The 22,983-nt window shown below is 43.6% G+C and overlaps 1 protein-coding gene across 2 annotated transcripts in view; it reads left to right on the plus strand.

Moving 5' to 3' along the window:
- LOC126419183 (putative fatty acyl-CoA reductase CG5065) overlaps positions 1-22,983 on the plus strand; it is a 274,492-nt gene that overhangs the window by 205,119 nt on the left and 46,390 nt on the right. For both annotated transcript variants that reach the window (XM_050086314.1, XM_050086315.1), the window contains 2 exons: positions 6,923-7,032; positions 15,040-15,232. In XM_050086314.1, the coding sequence (XP_049942271.1) occupies positions 6,923-7,032; positions 15,040-15,232 (303 nt within the window). The remainder of the gene's footprint in view (positions 1-6,922; positions 7,033-15,039; positions 15,233-22,983) is intronic.

The raw sequence follows: 22,983 nt of genomic DNA on the forward strand, positions 1-22,983 counted from the left end.
ATTTTCATTCAGTCTATCTCCTCTGTTATCCTATCAACGTACACTGTCCATCATACCTCTCCTCGATCTTAACGCTCTTGTCTCAAGAACAAGGCAGAAACACCCTTTGCCAACAGACCAAATTCCTTTGTGTCGTGCTCCATCACTCAGTTGCTTTCTCAAAGTTCTTTTCAGTAGCAGGAATCCGACTCTGGGATGCGCTCCCTCATTGCATTAGAGAACTGAGTAAGATATCCTACTTCAAAAGATATGACATATCTTCTGAAGCAATAATAATATCATTGTCCTTGTACGCACTAGTTACCCCTTTACATCCTTCTTTCCAAAAATATTTTCATTTCTCAATATTCTTAGCTCGTGCAGTCTACCTATATTTCCCTTCCTATTAACTTGCTATATCGTTTCTATACACGTATAAATATTATTTGTATCTGCCACTATCTATTTTATATTATTACTGTTAATGACAGTAGCAGCAGCAGTAGTAGAAGTACTGCTCGTATTAGCTATCTATATTAGTTCTTAATACTATTTATTTACATTGTCCCTACATACCGGATGATCAAAATGTCAGTATAAATTTGAAAACTTAATAAACCACGGAATAATGTAGATTGAGAGGTAAAAATTGACACACATGCTTGGAATGAGATGAGGTGTTATTAGAACAAAAAAAAAAAAAACACCCCATATTGCTAGACGCGTGAAAGATCTCTTGCGCGCGTCGTTTGGTGATGATCGTGTGCTCAGCCGCCACTTTCGTCATGCTTGGTCTCCCAGGTCCCCAGACCTCAGTCCGTGCGATTATTGGCTTTGGGGTTACCTGAAGTCGCAAGTGTATCGTGATCGACCGATATCTCTAGGGATGCTGAAAGACAACATCCGACGCCAGTGCTTCACCATAACTCCGGACATGCTTTACAGTGCTGTTTATAACATTATTCCTCGACTACAGCTATTGTCGATGAATGATGGTGGACATATTGAGGATTTCCTGTGAAGAACATCATTTTTGCTTTGTCTTACTTTGTTATGCTAATTATTGCTGATCTGATCAGATGAAGCGCCATCTATCGGACATTTTTTGAACGTTTGTGTTTTTTTGGTTCTAATAAAACCCCATGTCATTCCAAGCATGTGTGTCAATTTGTACCTCTCTATCTACATTATTCCGTGATTTATTCGGTTTTCAAATTTATACTGACTTTTTGATCACCCGGTACATTCAAATCACTTTAATTCTATTAACACTCGTTTATAACTATTTGTCATATTAAAATTATTGTTATGTATCAGGTAAATAAGATGAAAATATATAGCATGTGTGAAAGCATGGTCTGATGTAAGAGAGAGCTTAAGGTAAGGGAGGGCCAAGACCCTAATCTGATCAGGTTAAATAAATAACAAAGTTAAGTAACTGTAGAAGAACACTAATAAACTCTGGCGCAAGAAGCAGTGACAGTGGAACGTGGCTGGACGTTGTGTGTATGTACACACTTAATGAAACCTTTAATAAGCATACACTACCCACAGCGTATACAGAAGAAGACACAACCAATTAACAAAACATCACTTAAGGCCTTATACAAGATAATACGCATTTACTTAAATTGCGCCACTGGAATCTACCAGCTTTACAATAAATGGGGCACAGATTAACGTAGCAAAATGACAACAGGACAGACCACAAATAAATCAGTCCCTCTTAACTCATTCAGCTTTTTGGTAAAAGGGGCGTGAATTAGCAGACACAAATAACAACACACAGTAAATCTTAAATTCCATCCAACCAAAAGCAACACATTACTTCCTATTATACAGGCAATACATGAGAGACAAAACCCGCAGTAAAATCTACCATGTGTACATTCTGCTTCATGCAGAAGATAAGACCTGTAAGACACTAAATACAGCAGCAATTGCAAATAAAATCATACTATACACACATCGACGAATTAGAATTTTTTCGACTGAATACAGTAGATCCATCAATGGCCTCGTTGTGTTTAATAGGCGGCCTAAGGAGGCCAGTTGTGACTCAGTTGCATGCACTACTAGCCAACACTGATCAAACCACACACACTCTCCTCTGGCTGTCGTACCTGAAAACAAGCCACATTAACGAAGCCTTCAGTCCCAGCTGCACCGTGTTCCCTAGCACTGTGAAGCCAAGTGTCGTTCGCTGCCCTAGCCGGAACGATGCTCAGTGTTCACAGAAAGACACCACCGCCCTCGTCCGCCCATCCACGAGGTAGGGGGGGGGGGGGTTGTTTCGGTAAGGAGGCCAGACAACGAACACACACTCTCCTCTGGCTGTCGTACCTGAAAACAAGCCACATTAACGAAGCCTTCAGTCCCAGCTGCACCGTGTTCCCTAGCACTGTGAAGCCAAGTGTCGTTCGCTGCCCTAGCCGGAACGATGCTCAGTGTTCACAGAAAGACACCACCGCCCTCGTCCGCCCATCCACGAGGTAGGGGGGGGGGGGTGTTGTTTCGGTAAGGAGGCCAGACAACGAGGTCATCGGTCGGGGGGGGGGGGAGGGGCAGGGGAGTTAGTGGTACCAGATATACCCGCCACCAGACACTGTCAGGTTACTTAAGCAGTATGGTGTAGTTGTGGATGTATCAATAATGAAGTACTGTCAGGAAAAAAGCTGAACAAATGTTCAGAGAGATCTTGATCAATTTTGAAAGTGGTGCAAAGACTGGCAACTTGCTTTAAGCATTCATAAATGTAAAACTGTGCACTTCACAAAACGAAAAAACGTGATATTCTCTTGATTACAATATGAATACGTCACAGTTCGAGCCGGTCAATTGACACAAATATCTGAGTGTAACAACATGTTGGGATATGAAACGGAGCGATCACATAGGCTCAGTCTTAGGTAAAGCAGGTGGCAGACGCCGGTTTATTGCTAGAAAACTGGAGAAATGCATACAGTCTACAAAGGAAAATGCTTGTAAAACACTCGGGCAACGCGTCTTAGGTTACTGCTAGAGTGTGTAATGCCCAGACGAAAGAAATGAAGTGGTGGAAGCTTGAAGACAGACGCAAACCATTCCGTGAGAGATTACTTCGTAAGCTTCAAGAACCAACTTTAATTGAGGAATCTCTTAATATACCAGAGCCCCTACGCACCGCTCCCATAGAGATCGCGCAAACATGATTAGGCTACTTAAAGAGGTGGTTAAGCAATCATTCTCCCCGCGCTCCACAACTGGCGCAGAGGGAAGTACCCGCAGCCATCCACTTACAGTGTTTTGCAGAGTATGGATGTAGATGCAAATGTAGACGTAGACAGCCCAGTATTCTTTCAGCAACCAATCAGAAGGCATGTGAGAGAGGGCGTATCACATCTCCCGTAACTGTAGAAGCATTATGAATGTCGCCTTCTTTATACTGGGTGGTAGTACATAAAGTGCAGTTACTCTATGAGACCCAGTGGGGGCTGTAATTATCGTATGGCAGCGAAACGTGGTAGATACGCTAATGCGTTAATGCAGAACCTATATATGCTGGAAAAAATTAGTTCCAATTTTTTAACACCAGGTGCAAATCTGGCGCTGTACACTGTTTGTATGACGGCATGACATTCATGCTGTCATTTGACAAGCCATATAGTGAGTGAACAGCACGGCTATCGCGAAGGGGCCATGCACTGTGAACGCCAGCCGTTGCGGTGCTCCATTGAGATAGTATCGCCGACTGAAAGGTCTGAGGAGAGGTCCAAATGTCATTATATGGTTTACAGAAGATGATAATGAAACATTGGTGAGTTCGGAGTGGCATCCCAGTGGATGTTATTGTCGATGTTGCTGTTGCTGTAACTGCCCCAGGTAATGCTAGTGCTTGTGCAATGTTACGAGAGTTATCCATCCCACGGCCAACAGTAAAGAAAGCTTTGCACTCTATATTACATTGGTACCCGTACAAGATTCAGACAGTGTAGCAACTGAAACCTCATGATCTGCAGCAACGTTCTGAATTTGCTCTTTTGCTTGTGGCATGAATCGAAATTGATGATGTGTGGCCGGGCAAGAGTCTATGGAGTGACAATGCCCATTTTACACTAGAGGGTGCAGTGAATACACATAACTGCCGAATATGGGGTACTATTAAATGACGTATTTCGCACAAAGAGCCATTGCACTCGCTTTGTTACTGTGTGGTGTGGATTCACAAGCACCTTCATTCTTGGTCCGTTCCTCAGAAGAGAATACATCCAGAGGGTCTTTCAGGTGTACTGTGATATCTGCACGTTATCAAGACCTTCTCGTATAGCATCTGATTCCTGCTTTCAAACAGCGCAACTCTGTGGAAACCACTCGTTTCGTGCAAGATGGTTAATAATAAAAATCATCATTATGCCTTTTCATTTGTTTGACCTTCTCTGTCCATGCCCCATTCCCATTCAACTGAGTATGGAAATATATATATACAGGGTGGTCCATTGATAGTGACCGGGCCACGAAAGAAGCGTCAGACGAAAAAACAACAAAGAACGAAACTCGTCTAGCTTGAAAGGTGAAACCAGATGGCGCTATGGTTGGCCCGCTAGATAGCGCTGCATAGGTCAAACGGATATCAACTGCGTCTTTTTAAATAGGAACCCTCATTTTTTATTACATATTCGTGTAGTACGTAAAGAAATAGGAATGTTAGTTCGACCACTTTTTTCGCTTTGTGATAGATGGCACTGTAATAGTCACAAACGTGTAAGTACGTGGTATCACGTAACATTCCGCCAGTGCGCACGGTATTTGCTTCTTGTTAAAATGGACCGTTAACAATTGCTGAAAAGGTCAATATCGTGTTGATGTATGGCTATTGTGATCAAAATGCCCAACGGGCGTGTGCTATGTATGCTGCTCGGTATCCTGGACGACATCATCCAAGTGTCCGGACCGTTCGCCGGATAGTTACGTTATTTAAGGAAACAGAAAGTGTTCAGCCACATGTGAAACGTCAACCACGACCTGCAACAAGTGATGATCCCCAAGTAGGTGTTTTAGCTGCTGTCGCGGATAATCCGCACATCAGCAGCAGACAAACTGCGCGAGAATCGGGAATCTCAAAAACGTCGGTGTTGAGAATGCTGCATCAACATCGATTGCACCCGTACCATATTTCTATGCACCAGGAATTGCATGGCGACGACTTTGAACATCGTGTACAGTTCTGCCACAGTGCACAAGAGAAATTACGGGACGATGACAGATTTTTTGCACACGTTCTATTTAGCGACGAAGCGTCATTCACAAACTGCGGTAACGTAAACCGGCATAATATGCACTATTGGGCAACGGAAAATCCAAGATGGCTACGACAAGTGGAACATCATCGACCTTGGCGGGTTAATGTATGGTGCGGCATTATGGGAGGAAGGATAATTTGCCCCAATTTTATCGATGACAATCTAAATGGTGCAATTTATACTGATTTCCTATGTAATGTTCTACCGATGTTACTACAAGATGTTTCACTGCGTGACAGAATGGCGATGTACTTCCAACATCATGGATGTCTGGCATATAGCTCGCATGCGGCTGAAGTGGTACTGAATAGCATATTTCATTATAGGTGGATTGGTCGTCGAAGCACCATACCATGGGCCGCACGTTCACCGGATCTGACGTCCCCGGATTTCTTTCTGTGGGGAAAACTGACGGATATTTGCTATTGTGATCCACCGACAACGTCTGACGACATGCGTCAGCACATTGTCAATGCATGTGCGAACATTACGGAAGGTGAACTACTCGCTGTTGAGAGCGATGTCGTTACACATATTGCCAAATGCATTGAGGTTGACGGGCATCATTTTGAGCATTTATTGCATTAATGTGGTATTTACAGGTAATCACCCTGTACCAGCATGCGTTCTCAGAAATGATAAGTTCACAAAGGTTACTACAAGACATTGGAACAACCGAAATAAAATGTTCAAACGTACCTACGTTCTGTATTTTAATTTAAAAAACCTACCTGATACCAACTGTTCGTCTAAAATTGTGAGCCATACGTTTGTGACTATTACAGCGCCATCTATCACAAAGCGAAAAAAGTGGTCCAACTAAAACATTCATATTTCTTTACGTACTACACGAATATGTAATAAAAATGGGGTTCCTAGTTTAAAAAAAAAAAAAAAAACAGTTGATATCCGTCTGACTTATGGCAGCGCCATCTAGCGGGCCAACCATAGCGCATCTGGATTCCCCCTTTAAGCTAGACAAGTTTCGTCCTTTGTAGTTTTTTCGTTTGATGCTTATTTCGTGAGATATTTGGCCCAGTCATGATCAATGCACCACCCTGTATATATGTGTCTTTCTTGCATTCACAGCGCCAGATTTTCACCTGATGGCTAAAAGTCGAATTAATTTACTTTCAAACTTGAATCGGTTCTGTGTTAAAGCATTAGCATATGTACCAAGTTTCGCTGCCATATGACAATTAAACCCCACAATGGACCTCTATGTGTATCTGCAATTTAACTACCCAGTACTTAGCATCTCCTCCAGAGGAGACGGCGTTAGGACATCTGCTCTTGTCTCTCCTGTAACTTGTGTCTGCCTCTGCCTCTCTCTATTAGTGTGCATGCGCCGTGTAATCTTCTCTAAAATCTTATAACTTCTGGCCACCCATCGCTCTCGCTTATGCAACTGGCATATGATAAAACTACACCCTTTGTAGATTGACTCAGTGTGAATGGTTGCCTGTAATAGATACAGAGAATGTCATTGTATTTAGCTCCCTGTCGTGCCTGACGGAAGCACCTCTTCCATCCACCCACATCCCATTCGCTGTCCTGTGCACTTGGCTAGTGTGTAAGAGACAGTTGCATTTCCTTCGCCACTACCGGTGAGTGTGCGCAGATCGGGATATGTGTGGGCTAACGAAGCGTTGCCGTGTGCGCAGGATCATCGGCAACCGGCCCAACACGTACACCTTCACTAAGGCGCTGGCGGAGCACATGCTGGTGGAGCAGAGCGGCGGCCTGCCCGTCGCCATCGTCCGGCCCTCCATTGGTGAGTCACAGCATACGTCACAACATGGCCGCCAGGCATCGAGCGCAGCGCCTCAGCCGTGGGCTTTAGTGGTACTCGAAATTCACGAAGTAGGACATCTTATACGTTGACTTTTTCTGTTCTTCACTTCTGTATTAGCAGTTTCACAAGTAATAAGGGAGCTACTTGATCTTCAGCGCCCGTAATAATGTCTTATGCCGGTCACATGCGTTTCACTTTTAATTAAAGTGTCGTAAATGGTCACAACAACAATTGCGATTTTGCTTACAAATCGATTTAACGAGATAATAAACAGTACCCATGTTTAGAAATACTTTCACTGGTCCCACTTTTATTGCTTCTACTTCAGTTCCTGATTAGCAATTAATGAGGAGGTACTGAACAGAATTGGGGAGAAAAGAAATTTGTGTCACAACTTGACTAGAAGACGGGATCGGTTGATAGGACACATTCTGAGACATCAAGGGATCATTAATTTAGTATTGGAGGGAAGTGTGTGTGGGGCGGGGGAGGGGGAAACAACGTTTAGGGAGACCAAGAGATAAATACAGCAAGCAGATTTAGAGGGATATAGGTTGCGGTAGTTACTCGGAGACGAAGAAGCTTGCACAAGATAGAATACTACGGTGAACAGCATCAAACCATTCCTTCGACTGAAGACAATAGCAGCAACCTCAATTACAAATGTTCTTCTACTCATAGGCATTACACTTTTTAGCACACTGCAACGCACTGTCACACTACATTTTCTGATTTTCATGTTATTATCTATTCACCTTATTTAAGTTCCCCTGTTTTCATCGCTCGGAATGCAAACGTCTTTTCTTTCGCTTTTGTTGCTGTAACAGCGCCTGATATCCATATATGTGTTTCTATGTATCCAATTTACCCTCCCCCCCGCTTTCTCTCTCTCTCTCTATGTGTGTGTTTGTGTGTGTGTGTGTGTGTGTGTGTTTGTGTATGCACACACAAACCAAATAACATACACAGTCCAACCATGTTATTGTGACCACCAGCTATGTTCGACATCAACGTGCAATAATCAATCACAGACAGCAGGTTGCGGTAGTAGCAGTGAAGGGTATATGAAGCGTGTCGGGGGATGCGGAAAACAATCCAATCGTTGTCGTAGTGTGGAAACGGAGAGATTTACCTGGCGTCAAAAGCGGCATGATCATTGGATTTCGGGTCAAGGGTGGAGGCATATTCGATACGGCCAGGTTTGTAAACTGTTCACACGCTGCCACGATTAAAGTATACCGTGCGCGGCAAAACGACACTATCCTAAAACGCCGCCTAGGCAATTGTTGTACACCACGGGCCATAGATGACAGAGGTGATGTGTGGGTGCGTACAGGAGAATAGACGTGCAACTGATAAGCGACTGGCGCCCAGACCAACCAAGGCGCTACCAGCAGTGTCTCCTCAACGACCGTTCAGCAAATGATTCTGCGTACGGGTCTCCACAGCAACGCCTTGTTCATGCTCCCATGTTCACTGCTGCGGGTCAGCGACGAAGGCTGGAGTTCGCACACCGATACCGCAACTGGATGTATAGTGAGTGACGACCGGTGGCCTTTCCAGATAAATCACGTTTTGTGCTCCAGTGGACAGATAGTCATTGGTGTGTACGGCGTGCAACATCCGAAAGCAAACACTCTGCAACAATCGTCGGAAGGTTCCAGACTGGAGGAATGCTTTAGTGGCATTTCCTGGGTGATCTCGTTATTTTGAAAGGGACACTGCTTCAACACAATTATGCATCTGTCCTTGGGTACCATCTCTACCCCGTAAATGGAGTTTGTTTATCCTCGACACGATGACATCTACCAACAGGACAACGCATCATGTCACATGGCTCACGATGTACGTGAGTGGTTCGAAGAGCACCAGGATGAGTTCACCATACTCCGCTCACCACCAAACTCCCCGACTTTAAACCTAGTCGAGAATCTGTGGGATCTCCTCGATCGGGCAGTTTGCGCCATGGATCCTCATCCGAGAAACCTACAGCAGCTGGCTACGGCACTAGAGTCGGCATGATACCATATCCCTACTGGTACCATGTAGAACCTCATTGACTCTCTTCTTGAAGGTCTCGCAGCAAGTTTGTTCATGTAGTGTGGCTGGGCAGTGTACATATAAGCTGTCCCTCCTACCAGAGGAAATGCGGAATGCGTCTGATGACTCTCAGCAAGAAGAGGGAGGGCGAGAGAGAGAGAGGGAGAGAGAGACTTCCATGGACAACAGACGCTTGCACAGCTACAAAAGTAAACAAAAGGCAATCGGATTCTGTGCGGTAGAAAACAAAGAAAACGAGATGAATGTGGATTGTTAATAACGTCAAAATGATAAAGTATTGTGTGTCAATGCAGTACGCTAAAAACAATCTAATACCTGTGTCTAGAAGAAAACACTGAAATAAATCGCAGTCAAAAAACCTGAGAAGTAAATGTAATTTTAAACATGGGAGTTGTTTATGATCTCGTTTAACAGACTTGTAAGCAAAACCACAATTGTTACCGTGATCACCAAAGGTGGTTTAAATAAAAAGCGAAACATGTCTGTTCCAAATAAGACTATTACTGTCACAAATGACGGAATAACACTCATATTACTGGAAAACATCTTGTCCGTTACGTCAATGATCTTATTATTAACTTCCACCGTTTTATTTTTACAGAGCTTCAACCACAACTAAAAGTTTTGCAGGACTGCCGGTTTCGTCTAATTGTAGCCGTCATCAGAACTATTTATTTCAGCATGTTGTCCATATCACCAATAAGTAAACTGGTCGTTGTCTTACGGCAAGGTAATCGTGCAAATATGATTGCTGCAGATCGTATTAACTAACAGGTGCAATGCCAAAAACACGCTCCTTGCGCATTAGCAAGCGACCCACGAAAAATACGGCAGTTAAACCACTGCAATAACCCATAGGCGCTTTCAGAAAAATTGCAGCATTATGACGAATCATTAATGTATTTGGAAGCATTTATGGGACATTACGGTGGTTTAACTACCGTATTATTCTTGGTTCGCTTGCTATTACGCAGCAAGCATGTTTTTGGTATTGCACCTATCACTTAATATGATATAAAACACCCATATTTTCAGGGTTATCTTGCCGTAAGACAACAGTAACATAATTTATTATGTGTTGTGCACAACAGTCTAGAAATATTAAAAATAAATTTGAAAAGTTTTAACACCTTCCTTCGTGCCACCTCCCAGACTTAAACATCATGGCACGCTGGTTTCTTGTGTACTACTGGTTCTATCATAAGTGGAATATTATTACACAAGTCCGCTAGATTTTTAATGGTCCGCTCATAGTGTACTATACCTCATCATCTTTGAACAATAATTTGCATTTTATGCGTTACAACAAGATTTGGCAAATGCTAATTTTTCACTATTTATCTTGAGCTGCATATTAAATACACACTCGTCTGTTGTATTCCTGTCCTTCTACTAGTATGTACTGCATGTTGTATATTATTTTATGTACTGATGATTATCTCTGCAAAACCGGCACATGCAAAATACCCTTCCTAGCATTTAGCGTGTACCTCTGTAAATTTTGTTTTTTCTTATCGTTGGAATACCAGTATACCGATTTCAACGCTTTTACACATGGATTTCTGGACATTAAACTACGCATATGTTGTAATTTATTATTTTATTGAACAGCTTTATGTTCACTTGCTTCAATTAATTTTGTATGCATTGGTGACATCTTGCGGTGATAATTTTCGCCAATCTCCTTGTACTAGATGGATATCTGTTAGATAATAAACTGAGTGAGTATTAGATATAATATAAAATAATTTGTGACTTAAAACTACATTCTATCAGTCGTTGTGTCAGTACTTCGGCATTTCAGAACATATAATTTTCATAAACGCCGTATAGTACTGCCATCTGGCGGCCTTTGTACGTAATACAAAGTACTTCGATGTGTACAGTGAATCAGTTTGCGCTCAAATGTCATCAGGTAATGTAGACCAGATACTTTGTATCTGTGTTTGACGAATTCATTTTCGTTTTACCTCAGAATGATATAGATGTTTTAGTGAGTCCTACACCCCTTCGTTGTTTTTACAGTGATCATTCTATGTACTTTATAAAGGTTTTTTCACCGAGTGCTTGCCTCTTCTGTTTTTACGGACAAATGGGAGACATTAGAGCACACGTACTATAGTCCTGGTCTCTCTCCATGCGAGTATCACGCCTTCGGTGCCTTAAAAAAGACCTTCAAGGGTCGACGATTACCCTCGGAGATTGTACGGCATTCGAACGGAAACTTTTTGATCGCCCTTACAATTAAAAGGGGGGGGGGGGCTGACACAGCCACAAATTCAGTAAAGAATCTGATGGCTATTGCATCGGCACTTGTAGCTATGTTCAGTTTTAACAATTTAAGCTGTCACTCAACACCCCTGACCCTAATATCTATTTCACTCATCTTTTCAGTGGAACAAGGATTAAATTGGGTCCTGGGTTTCCCTTTGGAAACGAACATTTGAAAACGGAACGAAGGGCGTAGTCCTATTTGAACGCATGTAAGATAGGGGATTTTCGTCAATTTTTCAAGTGAAATAAAAGGTAATGTTTAAACGGATCTTATAATTTTATTCACTACACTTTTATCTTTAATAACTCATTTTTGTTTCAACATCGGACGCTCCCTGTAACCGCTGCACCAGGCGGAAGAACCCCTTGCAACCGGAGCACTGGTCATCGGCGGGAATTGCCGAAGCCCTACTTTTGGATCTAACAAATTAATTTTGTATAAGTCATTTTCCAACATAATGTTTGTTTTCGAAATATGTCATTTTCTTCGCATACAATATCGAGACAAAAGCACGCACCGAAAATAGCTTTGAAAATATTGCAAACTGGATACGTAAGCAGACGGAAAATTAAGTTTAGAATGTCGTCATCAAGTGCGAATCAATATCAAATGTACTGTCAAATTGAAAAATATAATTTCGAGAAAACGCGTTTAGACTCGGGTTACATTTTTATATATAAGCTGAACATATCTCCACTCAGCTATACAGTAATCCCTTCAGATCCAAAAGGAGGTCCTCCTCCAACCATCTTCGCGGCCACGGTGGTCCTGCCGTTCTCTTTGGCAGCCTTTTTTCCCCGTAATCCAACAACGTCGTTGAAATCGTGTGTTGCAGCATTGGTCATGGTGTCGACTATTTTTTTCTCCCATTGTGAATGGTTTTCGGAGACGCTTTTTCACAAATCGGCTCACAGAGTGCAAAACGGGTAATGTCTTCGCTTCTTTTGTTCCAAAACCCACATCATTTCTCGTTTCACCAGCTCTCGATAGTCCTTAAAAATTACGTTCTTCCGTTGAAAAAGTATGAAATTAGTGGTTTAACATGGTAGACAATATAATAATCATATGGAAAAACACTCTCCTCTTTGTGGGCTATCATTTGTCAAAATCTCATTACGATATCTCAAACCATTTATGGAAGTACATGACAAGAGTGTTGTGGATTCTGTCTGCTCGCTGGCGCACGGAATCGCAAATGAGTGTGCTACGTCACATCAGTTTTCTCGAGACTGGTGGCAGATAGAGACCTTCACCGAAGTCTAAAGAGAAGTTGAGTATGTTAACTATCCTGCCCGGCTAGCCGCTCGGTCTAACGCGCTGCTTCCCTAGCGGGTAGGTGTGCGATCCCCGGCACGAATCCTCCCGGCGGATTAGTGTCGAGGTCCAGGATGCCGGCCAGCCTGTGGATGATTTTTAAGGCGTTTTTCCATCTGCCTCGGCGAATGCAGGCTGGTTCCCTTTATTCCGCCTCAGTTACAATATGTCGCCGATTGCTGCGCAAACACTGTCTCCTCGCACGCGTACACCATAATTACTCTACCACACAAACATTTGGGGTTACACTCATCTGATATGAGACGTTCCCGGGGGAGGGGGGGAGGGAGGGGGAGAGGGGAATGAACCGCACAATAACCCTGGGTTCGGTGTGGGGCGGCGGTAGGGTGGGTGGACTGCTGTGGCCTGTTGTGGGGTTGTAAATGACTGAGGGCTACGGCGGGACGAAGCCTCTCAGTCGTTTCTAGGTCCCCGGTTTAATACATACATGTTAACTAAATTTCTTATGCAGCAAAATCGATCTTTTTCGCATTTCGCGTAGTGTCTTACTTAAACGGAAACATGACAGTAACTATGACCACTAACGAAATTACGGTCATGTCGTCACGTAGCTGACATAAAAGCTACACTACTGGCCATTAAAATTGCTACACCACGAAGATGACGTGCTAGAAACGCGAAATTTAACCGACAGGAAGAAGATGCTGTGATATGCAAATGATTAGCTTTTCAGAGCATCAACACAAGGTTGCCGCCGGTGGCGACATCTACAACGTGCTGACATGAGGAAAGTTTCCAACCGATTTCTCATACACAAACGGCAGTTGACCGGCATTGACAGGTGAAACGTTGTTGTGATGCCTCGTGTAAGGAGGAGAAATGCGTACCATCACGTCTCCGACTTTCATAAAGGTCAGATTGTACCCTATCGCGATTGCGGTTTATCGTATCGCGACATTGCCGCTCGCATTGGTCGAGATCCAATGACTGTTAGCAGAATATGGAATTGGTGGGTTCAGGAGGGTAATACGGAACGCCGTTCTGGATCCCAACGGGCTCGTATCAGTAGCAGTCGAGATAACAGGCATCTTATCCGCAGGGCTGTAACGGATCGTGCAGCCACGCCTCGATCCCTGAGTCAACAGATGGGGACGTTTGCAAGACAACAACCATCTGCATGAACAGTTGGACGACATTTGCAGCAGCATGGACTATCAGATCGGAGACCATGGCTGCGGTTACCCTTGACGCCGCATCACAGACAGGAGGGCCTGCGATTGTGTACTCAACGACGAACCTGGGTGCACGAATGGCAAAATGTTATTTTTTCGGATTAATCCAGGTTCTGTTTACAGCATCATCATGGTCGCATCCGTGTTTGGCGACATCGCGGTGAACGCACATTGGAAGCGTGTATTCGTCATCGCCATACTGGCGTATCACCCGGCGTGATGGTATGGGGTGTCATGGGTTACACGTCTCTGTCACCTATTGTTCGCATTGACCGCACTTTGAACAGTGGACGTTACATTTCAGATGTGTTACGACCCGTGGCTCTACCCTTCATTCGATCCCTGCGAAACCCTACATTTCAGCAAGATAATGCACGACCGCCTGTTGCAGGTCCTGTACGGGCCTTTCTGGATACAGAAAATGTTCGACTGCTGCCCTGGTCAGCACATTCTCCAGATCTCTCACCAATTGAAAACGTCTGGTCAATGGTGGCCGAGCAGCTGGCTCGTCACAATACGTCAGTCACTACTCTTGATGAGCTGTGGTATCGAGTTGAAGTTGCATGGGCAGCTGTACCTGTACGCGCCATCCAAGGTCTGTTTGACTCAGTGCCCAGGCGTATCAAGGCCTTTTTTACAGCCAGAGGTGGTTGTTCTGGGTACTGATTCCTCAGGATCTATGTATCCAAACTGCGTGAAAATGTAATCACATGTCAGTTCTAGCATAATATATTTGTCCAATGAATACCCGTTTATCATCTGCATTTCTTCTTGGTGTAGGAATTTTAATGGCCAGTAGTGTATAAGCAACGCAAACAAATTTTTTTTTACCAAATTGTTTCTGTAAAATCGTCTGAGAATGACTGCAGAGTGCGCGCCTCGATTATATCGTCGCCGACCGGCCGAAAGCGTGCAAACGATGTCGGCCTCCCCTTCCGAACAAAGGAAAACTGGTCATTGCGTATCGGCGACCGTATCCTGCGCGGACTCCTAACTCGATAACGCGGTTACTGGCGAACTTGGGATGAACACTACAATAAAGTGGACATCAATGGGAATAGTTTGAGCGAAAAAAAAATCAGTTTTTCGACATTTTCAGAGAGGGCTATAGCTGAGGTGTGTTGTCGGTGCTTGTGTGCGCAGTGACGGCGGCGTGGAAGGAGCCGATCCCCGGCTGGGTGGACAACCTGAACGGGCCGACGGGCCTACTGGCGGGCGCGGGCAAGGGCGTGCTGCGCACCATCCTGTGCCACCGCGACATGGTGGCTGACCTGGTGCCCGTCGACGTCGCCATCAACCTGCTCATCGCCGTCGCCTGGTACACCGCCACGCAGAGGTAACGCACGCCCGCCGGTCGGCCTCAGCGCCTGGCACTGCGGTGGTTTTCATAAGAAACTAAAACTTAACAGACCATGAGGGCCCAAAGGTGCTGGCCCGCCGCAGTGTCATCCTCAGCCCACAGGTGTCACTGGATTCGGATACGGAGAGGTATGAGGTCAGCACCCCGCTCTCACGGCAATATGTCAGACCGGAGCCGCTAATTCTCAATCAAGTAGCTCCTCAATTTGCCTCACAGGGGCTGAGTGCACCCCGCTTGCCAACAGCGCTCGGCAGACCGGACGGTCACCCATCCAAGTGCTAGCCCAACCCGATAGCGCTTAACTTCGGTGATCTGACGGGGTACAGGCCTACCTCAAATCAGCAACGTCATCCCTTTAGGGATTAGCCTCTTCGGCCTGATCCGGCCTCAATCCACTTTTGTTCAAAAAATTGGTTGAAATGGCTCTAAGCACTATGGGTCTTAACATCTGAGGTCATCAGTCCCATAGACTTAGAACTACTTAAACCTAACTAACCTAAGGACATCACACACATCCATGCCCGAGGCAGGATTCGAACCGGCGACTGCAGCAGACTGAAGTGCCTAGAACCGCTCGGCCACCACGGCCGGCTAATCCATTTTTGTCTTGGTCTTTCTGGTTTTCTTCAGTCAATGGGTCTCTACTGTTTACTTCATCCTTCGTTCTCAAATCAGAGAATGTAAATAATATCGAATATTCATAACAAAGTCCCAGAACGTGTTAACAACGCTAACATGAAAAAAAAAATTTGCATGTGACAGGGTGCGAACCCACATTGAGGGCTTATATAGTCGAGGCATTATTAAACGACATTTAATTATAGTGGTGACGTGTTTGTGATGTTTTTTCAATGCCTTAAAACGACATGCTGCAAATTTTAAAACAAGCCTATTTCATGTTTAATTTGTAAATTATTGACGATAACAGCTCAGTCCTGAGAGAGCACTCTTATATTATGAAGGCATTAACCGTCGGTAAATCATTATGTTACATTTTTACACTGAAGAGCCAAACAAACTGGTACACGTACCTAATGCCGTGTAGGGACCCAGAGAGCACTCGGAAGTGCCGAATCCAGGTAGCGAGTATGCGTAACAGCACAGGTCGCAACGCACGAAAGCATACAACTATTTATTGTTAAACAGATGAAGAGTGTAAAATTAAACGGTCTACGTGACATTTTTTTCACAAAACGAATTTTCAGTTCCGTGGTGTCGGGTGTCCATAAACCATTCCTAAGTACGAAATCATAGAGAAAACGTTTCAGATATTCATCACTAGATGGCGCATGGTCTTTGCACTAGACAGTGCCTCCCTTTGGAGTTCGAGGGCCAAGTCGTTGTTCCGCCAGACTGAAACTAAATTATTGAGGCAGCTAAACCTGTGAACCCATTTCGCGTAATTCCACCGCATACAACAGACCTCTTTGAATTTAAAGATGCTGCTGAAACATTGTTCTCAGTCTAGTCGTGTAATCTCCAAATGCAGTATGATCAAAGAATTTACTACTCATCCGTATTAAATAGCTATTGAAAATTGTTGCTCTGAAACATGAGATTTAAAAATCGGATGATGTATGGTGTGCTTCATAAGACCAGCCACATCCATCGCTTACAAAATAGAAAGACATGTTGACAATGTTGCTAGTTATTCCTCTACAGCGTATGGAGTTCTACATTAAAATTTGAAACACGTGATCCGAAGAATAGACTGATGTAAGACAGATTTTTGCCTTAAGTTTACATAGTGTCTCAGTATTAATGACCTTTTTTTGTGGTTTTCAGTCCTGAGACTGGTTTGATGCAGCTCTCCATGCTACTCTATCCTGTGCAAGCTCCTTCATCTCCCAGTACCTACTGCAACCTACATCCTTCTGAATCTGCTTAGTGTATTCATCTCTTGGTCTCCCTCTACGATTTCTATCCTCCACGCTGCCCTCCAATACTAAATTTGTGATCCTTGATGCCTCAGGAAATGTCCTACCAACCGATCCCTCCTTCTTGACAAGTTGTGCCACAAACTTCTCTTCTCCCCAATCCTATTCAATACCTCGTCAATAGTTACGTGATCTACCCACCTAATCTTCAACATTCTTCTGTAGCACCACATTTCGAAAGCTTCTATTCTCTTCTTGTCCAGTAGTTCTAATGGAATGTTGTCTACTCCCGGGGCCTTGTTTCGACTCAGGTCTTTCAGTGTTCTGTCAAACTCTTCTCGCAAACCTTCCATACATGGCTACACTCCATACAAATACTTTCAGAAACGACTCCCTGACATTTAAATCTATACTCGATGTTAACAAATTTCTCTTCTTCAGAAACGCTTTCCTTGCCATTGCCAGTCTACATTTTATATCCTCTCTACTTCGACCAACATCAGTTATTTTGTTCCCCAAATAGCAAAACTCCTTTATTAATTTAAGTGTCTCATTTCCTAATCTAATTCCCTCAGCATCATCCGACTTAATTCGACTACATTCCATTATCCTCGTTTTACTTTTGTTGATGTTCATCTTATATCCTCCTTTCAAGACACTGTCCATTCCATTCAACTGCTCTTCCAAGTCCTTTGCTGTCTCTGACAGAATTACAATGTCATCGGCGAACCTCAAAGTTTTTATTTCTTCTCCCTGGATTTTAACACCTACTCCGAATTTTTCTTTTGTTTCCTTTACTGCTTGCTCAGTATACAGATTGAATAACATCGGCGATAGGCTACAACCCTGTCTCACTCCCTTCCCAACCACTTTCATGTCCCTCGACTCTCGTAACTGCCATCTGGTTTCTGTACAAATTGTAAATAGCCTTTCGCTCCCTGTATTTTACCCCTGCCACCTTTAGAATTTGGAAGAGAGTATTCCAGCCAACATTGTCAAAAGCTTTCTCTAAGTCTACAAATGCTAGAAACGTAGGTTTGCCTTTCCTTAATCTTTCTTCTAAGATAAGTCGTAAGGTCAGTATTGCCTCACGTGTTCCAACATTTCTACGGTATCCAAACTGATCTTCCCCGAGGTCAGCTTCTACCAGTTTTTCCATTCGTCTGTAAATAATTCGCGTTAGTATTTTGCAGCTGTGGCTTATTAAACTGATAGTTCGGTAATTTTCACATCTGTCAACACCTGCTTTCTTTGGGATTGGAATTATTATATTCTTCTTGATGTCTGAGGGTATTTCGCCTGTCTCATACATCTTGCTCACCAGATGATAGAGTTTTGTCAGGACTGGCTCTCCCAAGGCCGTCAGTAGTTCTAATGGAATGTTGTCTACTCCCGGGGCCTCGTTTCGACTCAGGTCCTTCAGTGCTCTGTCAAACTCTTCTCGCAGTATCGTATCTCCCATTTCATCTTCATCTACATCCTCTTCCATTTCCATAACATTGTCCTCAAGTACATCGCCCTTGTGTAGACCCTCTATATACTCCTTCCACCTTTCTGCTTTCCCCTCTTTGCTTAGAACTGGGTTTCCATCTGAGCTCTTGATATTCATACAAGTGGCTCTCTTTTTTTTCCAAAGGTCTCTTTAATTTTCCTGTAGGCTGTATCTATCTTATCCCTGGTGAGACAAGCCTCTACATCCTTACATTTGTCCTCTAGCCATCCCTGCTTAGCCATTTTGCACTTCCTGTCGATCTCATTTTTGCCTGCTTCATTTACTGCATTTTTATATTTTCTCCTTTCATAAATTAAATTCAGTATCTCTTCTGTTACCCAAGGATTTCTACTAGCTCTCGTCTTTTTACCTACTTGATCCTCTGCTGCCTTCACTATTTCATTCCTCAAAGCTACCCATTCTTCTTCTACTGTATTTCTTTCCCCCATTCCTGTCAATTGTTCCCTTATGCTGTCCCTGAAACTCTGTACAACCTCTGGTTTAGTCAGTTTATCCAGGTCCCATCTCCTTAAATTCCCACCTTTTTGCAATTTCTTCAGTTTTAATCTACAGTTCATAACCAATAGATTGTGGTCAGAGTCCACATCTGCCCCTGGAAATGTCCTACAATTTAAAACCTGGTTCCTAAATCTCTGTCTAACCATTATATAATCTATCTGATACCTTTTAGTATCCCCAGGAATCTCCCATGTATACAACCTTCTTTTATAATTCTTGAACCAAGTGTTAGCTATGATTAAGTTATGCTCTGTGCAAAATTCTACCAGACGGCTTCCTCTTTCATTTCTTACCCCCAATCCACATTCACCTACTATGTTTCCTTCTCTCCCTTTTCCTACTGTCGAATTCCAGCCACCCATGACTATTAAATTTTCGTCTCCCTTCACTACCTGAATAATTTCTTTTATCTCATCATACATTTCTTCAATTTCTTCGTCATCTGCAGAGCTAGTTGGCATATAAACTTGTACTACTGTAGTAGGCATGGGCTTCGTGTCTATCTTGGCCACTATAATACGTTCACTATGCTGTTTGTAGTATCTAACCCGCACTCCTGTTTTTTTATTCATTATTAAACCTACTCCTGCATTACCCCTATTTGATTTTGTATTTATAAGCCTGTATTCACCTGACCAGAAGTCTTGTTCCTCCTGCCACCGAACTGCACTAATTCCCACTATATCTAACTTTAACCTATCCATTTCCCTTTTTAAATTTTCTAACCTACCTGCCCGATTAAGGGATCTGACATTCCACGCTCCGATCCGTAGAATGCCAGTTTTCTTTTTCCTGATAACGACGTCCTCTTGAGTAGTCCCCACCCGGAGATCCGAATGGGGGACTATTTTACCTCCGGAATATTTTACCCAAGAGGTCGCCATCATCATTTAACCATACAGTAAAGCTGCATGCCCTCGGGAAAAATTACGGCTGTAGTTTCCCCTTGCTTTCAGCCGTTCGCAGTACCACAACAGCAAGGCCGTTTTGGTTAGTATTACAAGGCCAGATCGGTCAATCATCCAGACTGTTGCCCCTGCAACTACTGAAAAGGCTGCTGCCTCTCTTCAGGAACCACAAGTTTGTCTGGCCTCTCAACAGATACCCCTCCATTGTGGTTGCACCTACGGTACGGCTATCTGTATCGTTGAGGCACGCAAGCCTCCCCACCAACGGCAAGGTCCATGGTTCATGGGGGGAGCATGAAACAAAAACTTTCTGATTGGCACTTAGAATCAGTCAGGCCACTAGTATGACACCTAGAACGTTTTTAATAAATTATTTATTTCCTAATTTGTATCATTGTTTTTTGCAGTTATGAAATAAGCAACGCAATTCTATGGTATCAGAATACCTTCACATTTTATTTGGATGCGAGTAAGTTATACGTAGAAGGAAATATATTGTTTTTTTTTTTCATTCTGACAAATATGAGATTTGGCACTTAGAACGTATGACATTTCCACTCCTCAGTTACCTCCCATTTCTTTGTAGATCACTGAAGGTGCCTGCTACGATTATGTGAATCTTGTGTCACGAAAACAAAAACAATAATTTATTTTCAAAAGACGGATAATATTTATTATTATCTTCACTGTTGAAACAAAAATGGAGCATCCTAAAGCACAAGTCCATTTTATTGACAAGCATAGTGACAGGTAGTTCATCATTGTAGGAGAGTAAGACAACAAATTCAGAGCAAATAAAACAGACGTCACAGTATAAGGTGCCCAAACAGTCTTGTCAGTGGACAGTTACGGCAACGTAGGCGTGTATTCTCGCATGCAAAGGATAGGTGCCGAATGCGACAAGTTGTACCAAGCATCTTGCACCTTCTGTTGCAGTTCGAGAATGGTTCTTGCTGGCTCTGGAGAGCGAATAAGTTCCCGCTTCACCATGTCCCATACCTGTTCAGTTGGAGAAAGATCGAATAGTCTTACTGGCCAGTGCCGTTGTTGTTGACCATTAAGTTGTGTCTCGGCAACCGTATGTGGACGTGCATTGTCCTGCTGAAAAACCACATCAATGTACTGTCGAAGAAATGGCTGTAGCACGGGAACTACTTTTGCAATGTAGCGGGCCGCGGTTACTTTACTTTACAAAAACATCAAATGTGATCACGAGTTGTAACTGATGGGCCCCCACACTATGAGGCCTTCACTGAGACGTGTGTGTCGTAGGTGAATACACTCCAGAATAATCCGCTCATGAGATTTTCGCAATAGACTTATATGTCCATTATTCGCGTACAGAGAAAAGCTTCTCTGATCACTGAAGACAACAGAGCATCATTCCGCTCTCCGGTTAACCCTTTCAGGACATCAGAGTAACTGTGCTTGACGGTCTTGTGGTAGCAGTGATAACCTGGCCACAGGAACGTGTGACGTTAGTCCTGCTGCAAGCCGACGGTTTCCAGTAGTCCTTGGTGACAGGTCAGGTGCAACATGCGCCCAGATTTCATCCCTGGGTGATTTTTGGACGCCTCGGACAATGCGTCTATACTACAGGGATGTCCAGAACATAGTGTATGGGCATGGGAATGATCCAAAGACCATTGCTGAAGGCAGCGACACACCACCGATACATGTACAGCAGTCCACCGATATGTCCTCCAGCTTCTTGCAGACCTGCAATGCGACGCTGCTCAAATGGCTGAAGTTGTTCAACAGGAATACGTACTCGTCGTCGTACCCTAGAATGAATGCTGCAAGCACTGTTCGCCTCTAAACTCTGCACAGGGGGCGCACGGATAAGGCTCCTGAGTGCAATCCGATGGCCAATAACCGTGACAGAAAAGTCATTAACATCACTTGGTACGAGGTGTGTGAGAAAAGGAGTGAGGCTGATTTCTTACCTATCAAAGTTTTTATTTTTTTCAAAGAACAATATTGTCCTATTCAAAGTAGTTCCCTTCGCAGCTATACACGGGCGGAGTCGTTGTTCCCAATGTTAGTAGCAGCGCTGAAAGGCTGTAGGTGGTAGGGCCTTTAACATGTCGGCCATTTTCTTTTCAATGTTCTCCAGAGTCGCAAAATGACGTCCTTTTAAGGCATTTTTCCAATTTCGGGAAAAGAAAAAAGCCACAAGCACACAGGTCAGATGAATAGGCGAGATGCAGAACAACAGGAATGCCTTCAGAGGCCAAAAATTCCATGATGGAAGTGACCATGTGACATGGGACAATGTCACGATGGAGCATCCACTTGTCAGCAACGTCCGACCTCCGTCGATTTACACTTTTCCTGAACCTTTCAAGAACATCTTTGTGAAACACTTGGTTGGCGGTGTGTACTGGAGGAACGAATTCTTCGTGCACACTACGCCTACTGTCAGAAAGTAAATCAGCATTGTTCTAATATTTGATTTCCTCATTCGAGCTTTTTTCGGTCGGGGAGATGTCTCAGTGTTCCACCCCTCACTTTGCTACTTTGTCCCAGGATCGCATTCAAAAATCCAGGATCACACGACTGATCCATTCATGGTCAAATCTGATGTACGGTGAAAGTGGTTAACAGCTCACCTATCAGCCGTATTATTTAAACATCGGTCTGCCTTCACAAGATCATGCACACTTTCTATGTTTTCGCTGGTTTTTGAAGTTGAATGTCTACTGGGCGAAGTTCATCTTCACAGCGTTGTCGCCTTTCCAAAAATTATTTGTGCCAACGAAAAACTGGTGCTCTTGATAAAAGATGTTCCTCATAGGCATGTTTCAACTTTTCAGAAGTCACATTCGCGGATTTCCCGAGCTTAACACAAAACCTGATAGCATAACTCTGCTCCAAATTCCACTGTTCCATTTTCGTCACACACATAAATAACACAACTTCACGGATGGC

The sequence above is a fragment of the Schistocerca serialis genome, chromosome 9, assembly GCF_023864345.2.
Source record: "Schistocerca serialis cubense isolate TAMUIC-IGC-003099 chromosome 9, iqSchSeri2.2, whole genome shotgun sequence".
Classification (NCBI taxonomy): domain Eukaryota; kingdom Metazoa; phylum Arthropoda; class Insecta; order Orthoptera; family Acrididae; genus Schistocerca; species Schistocerca serialis.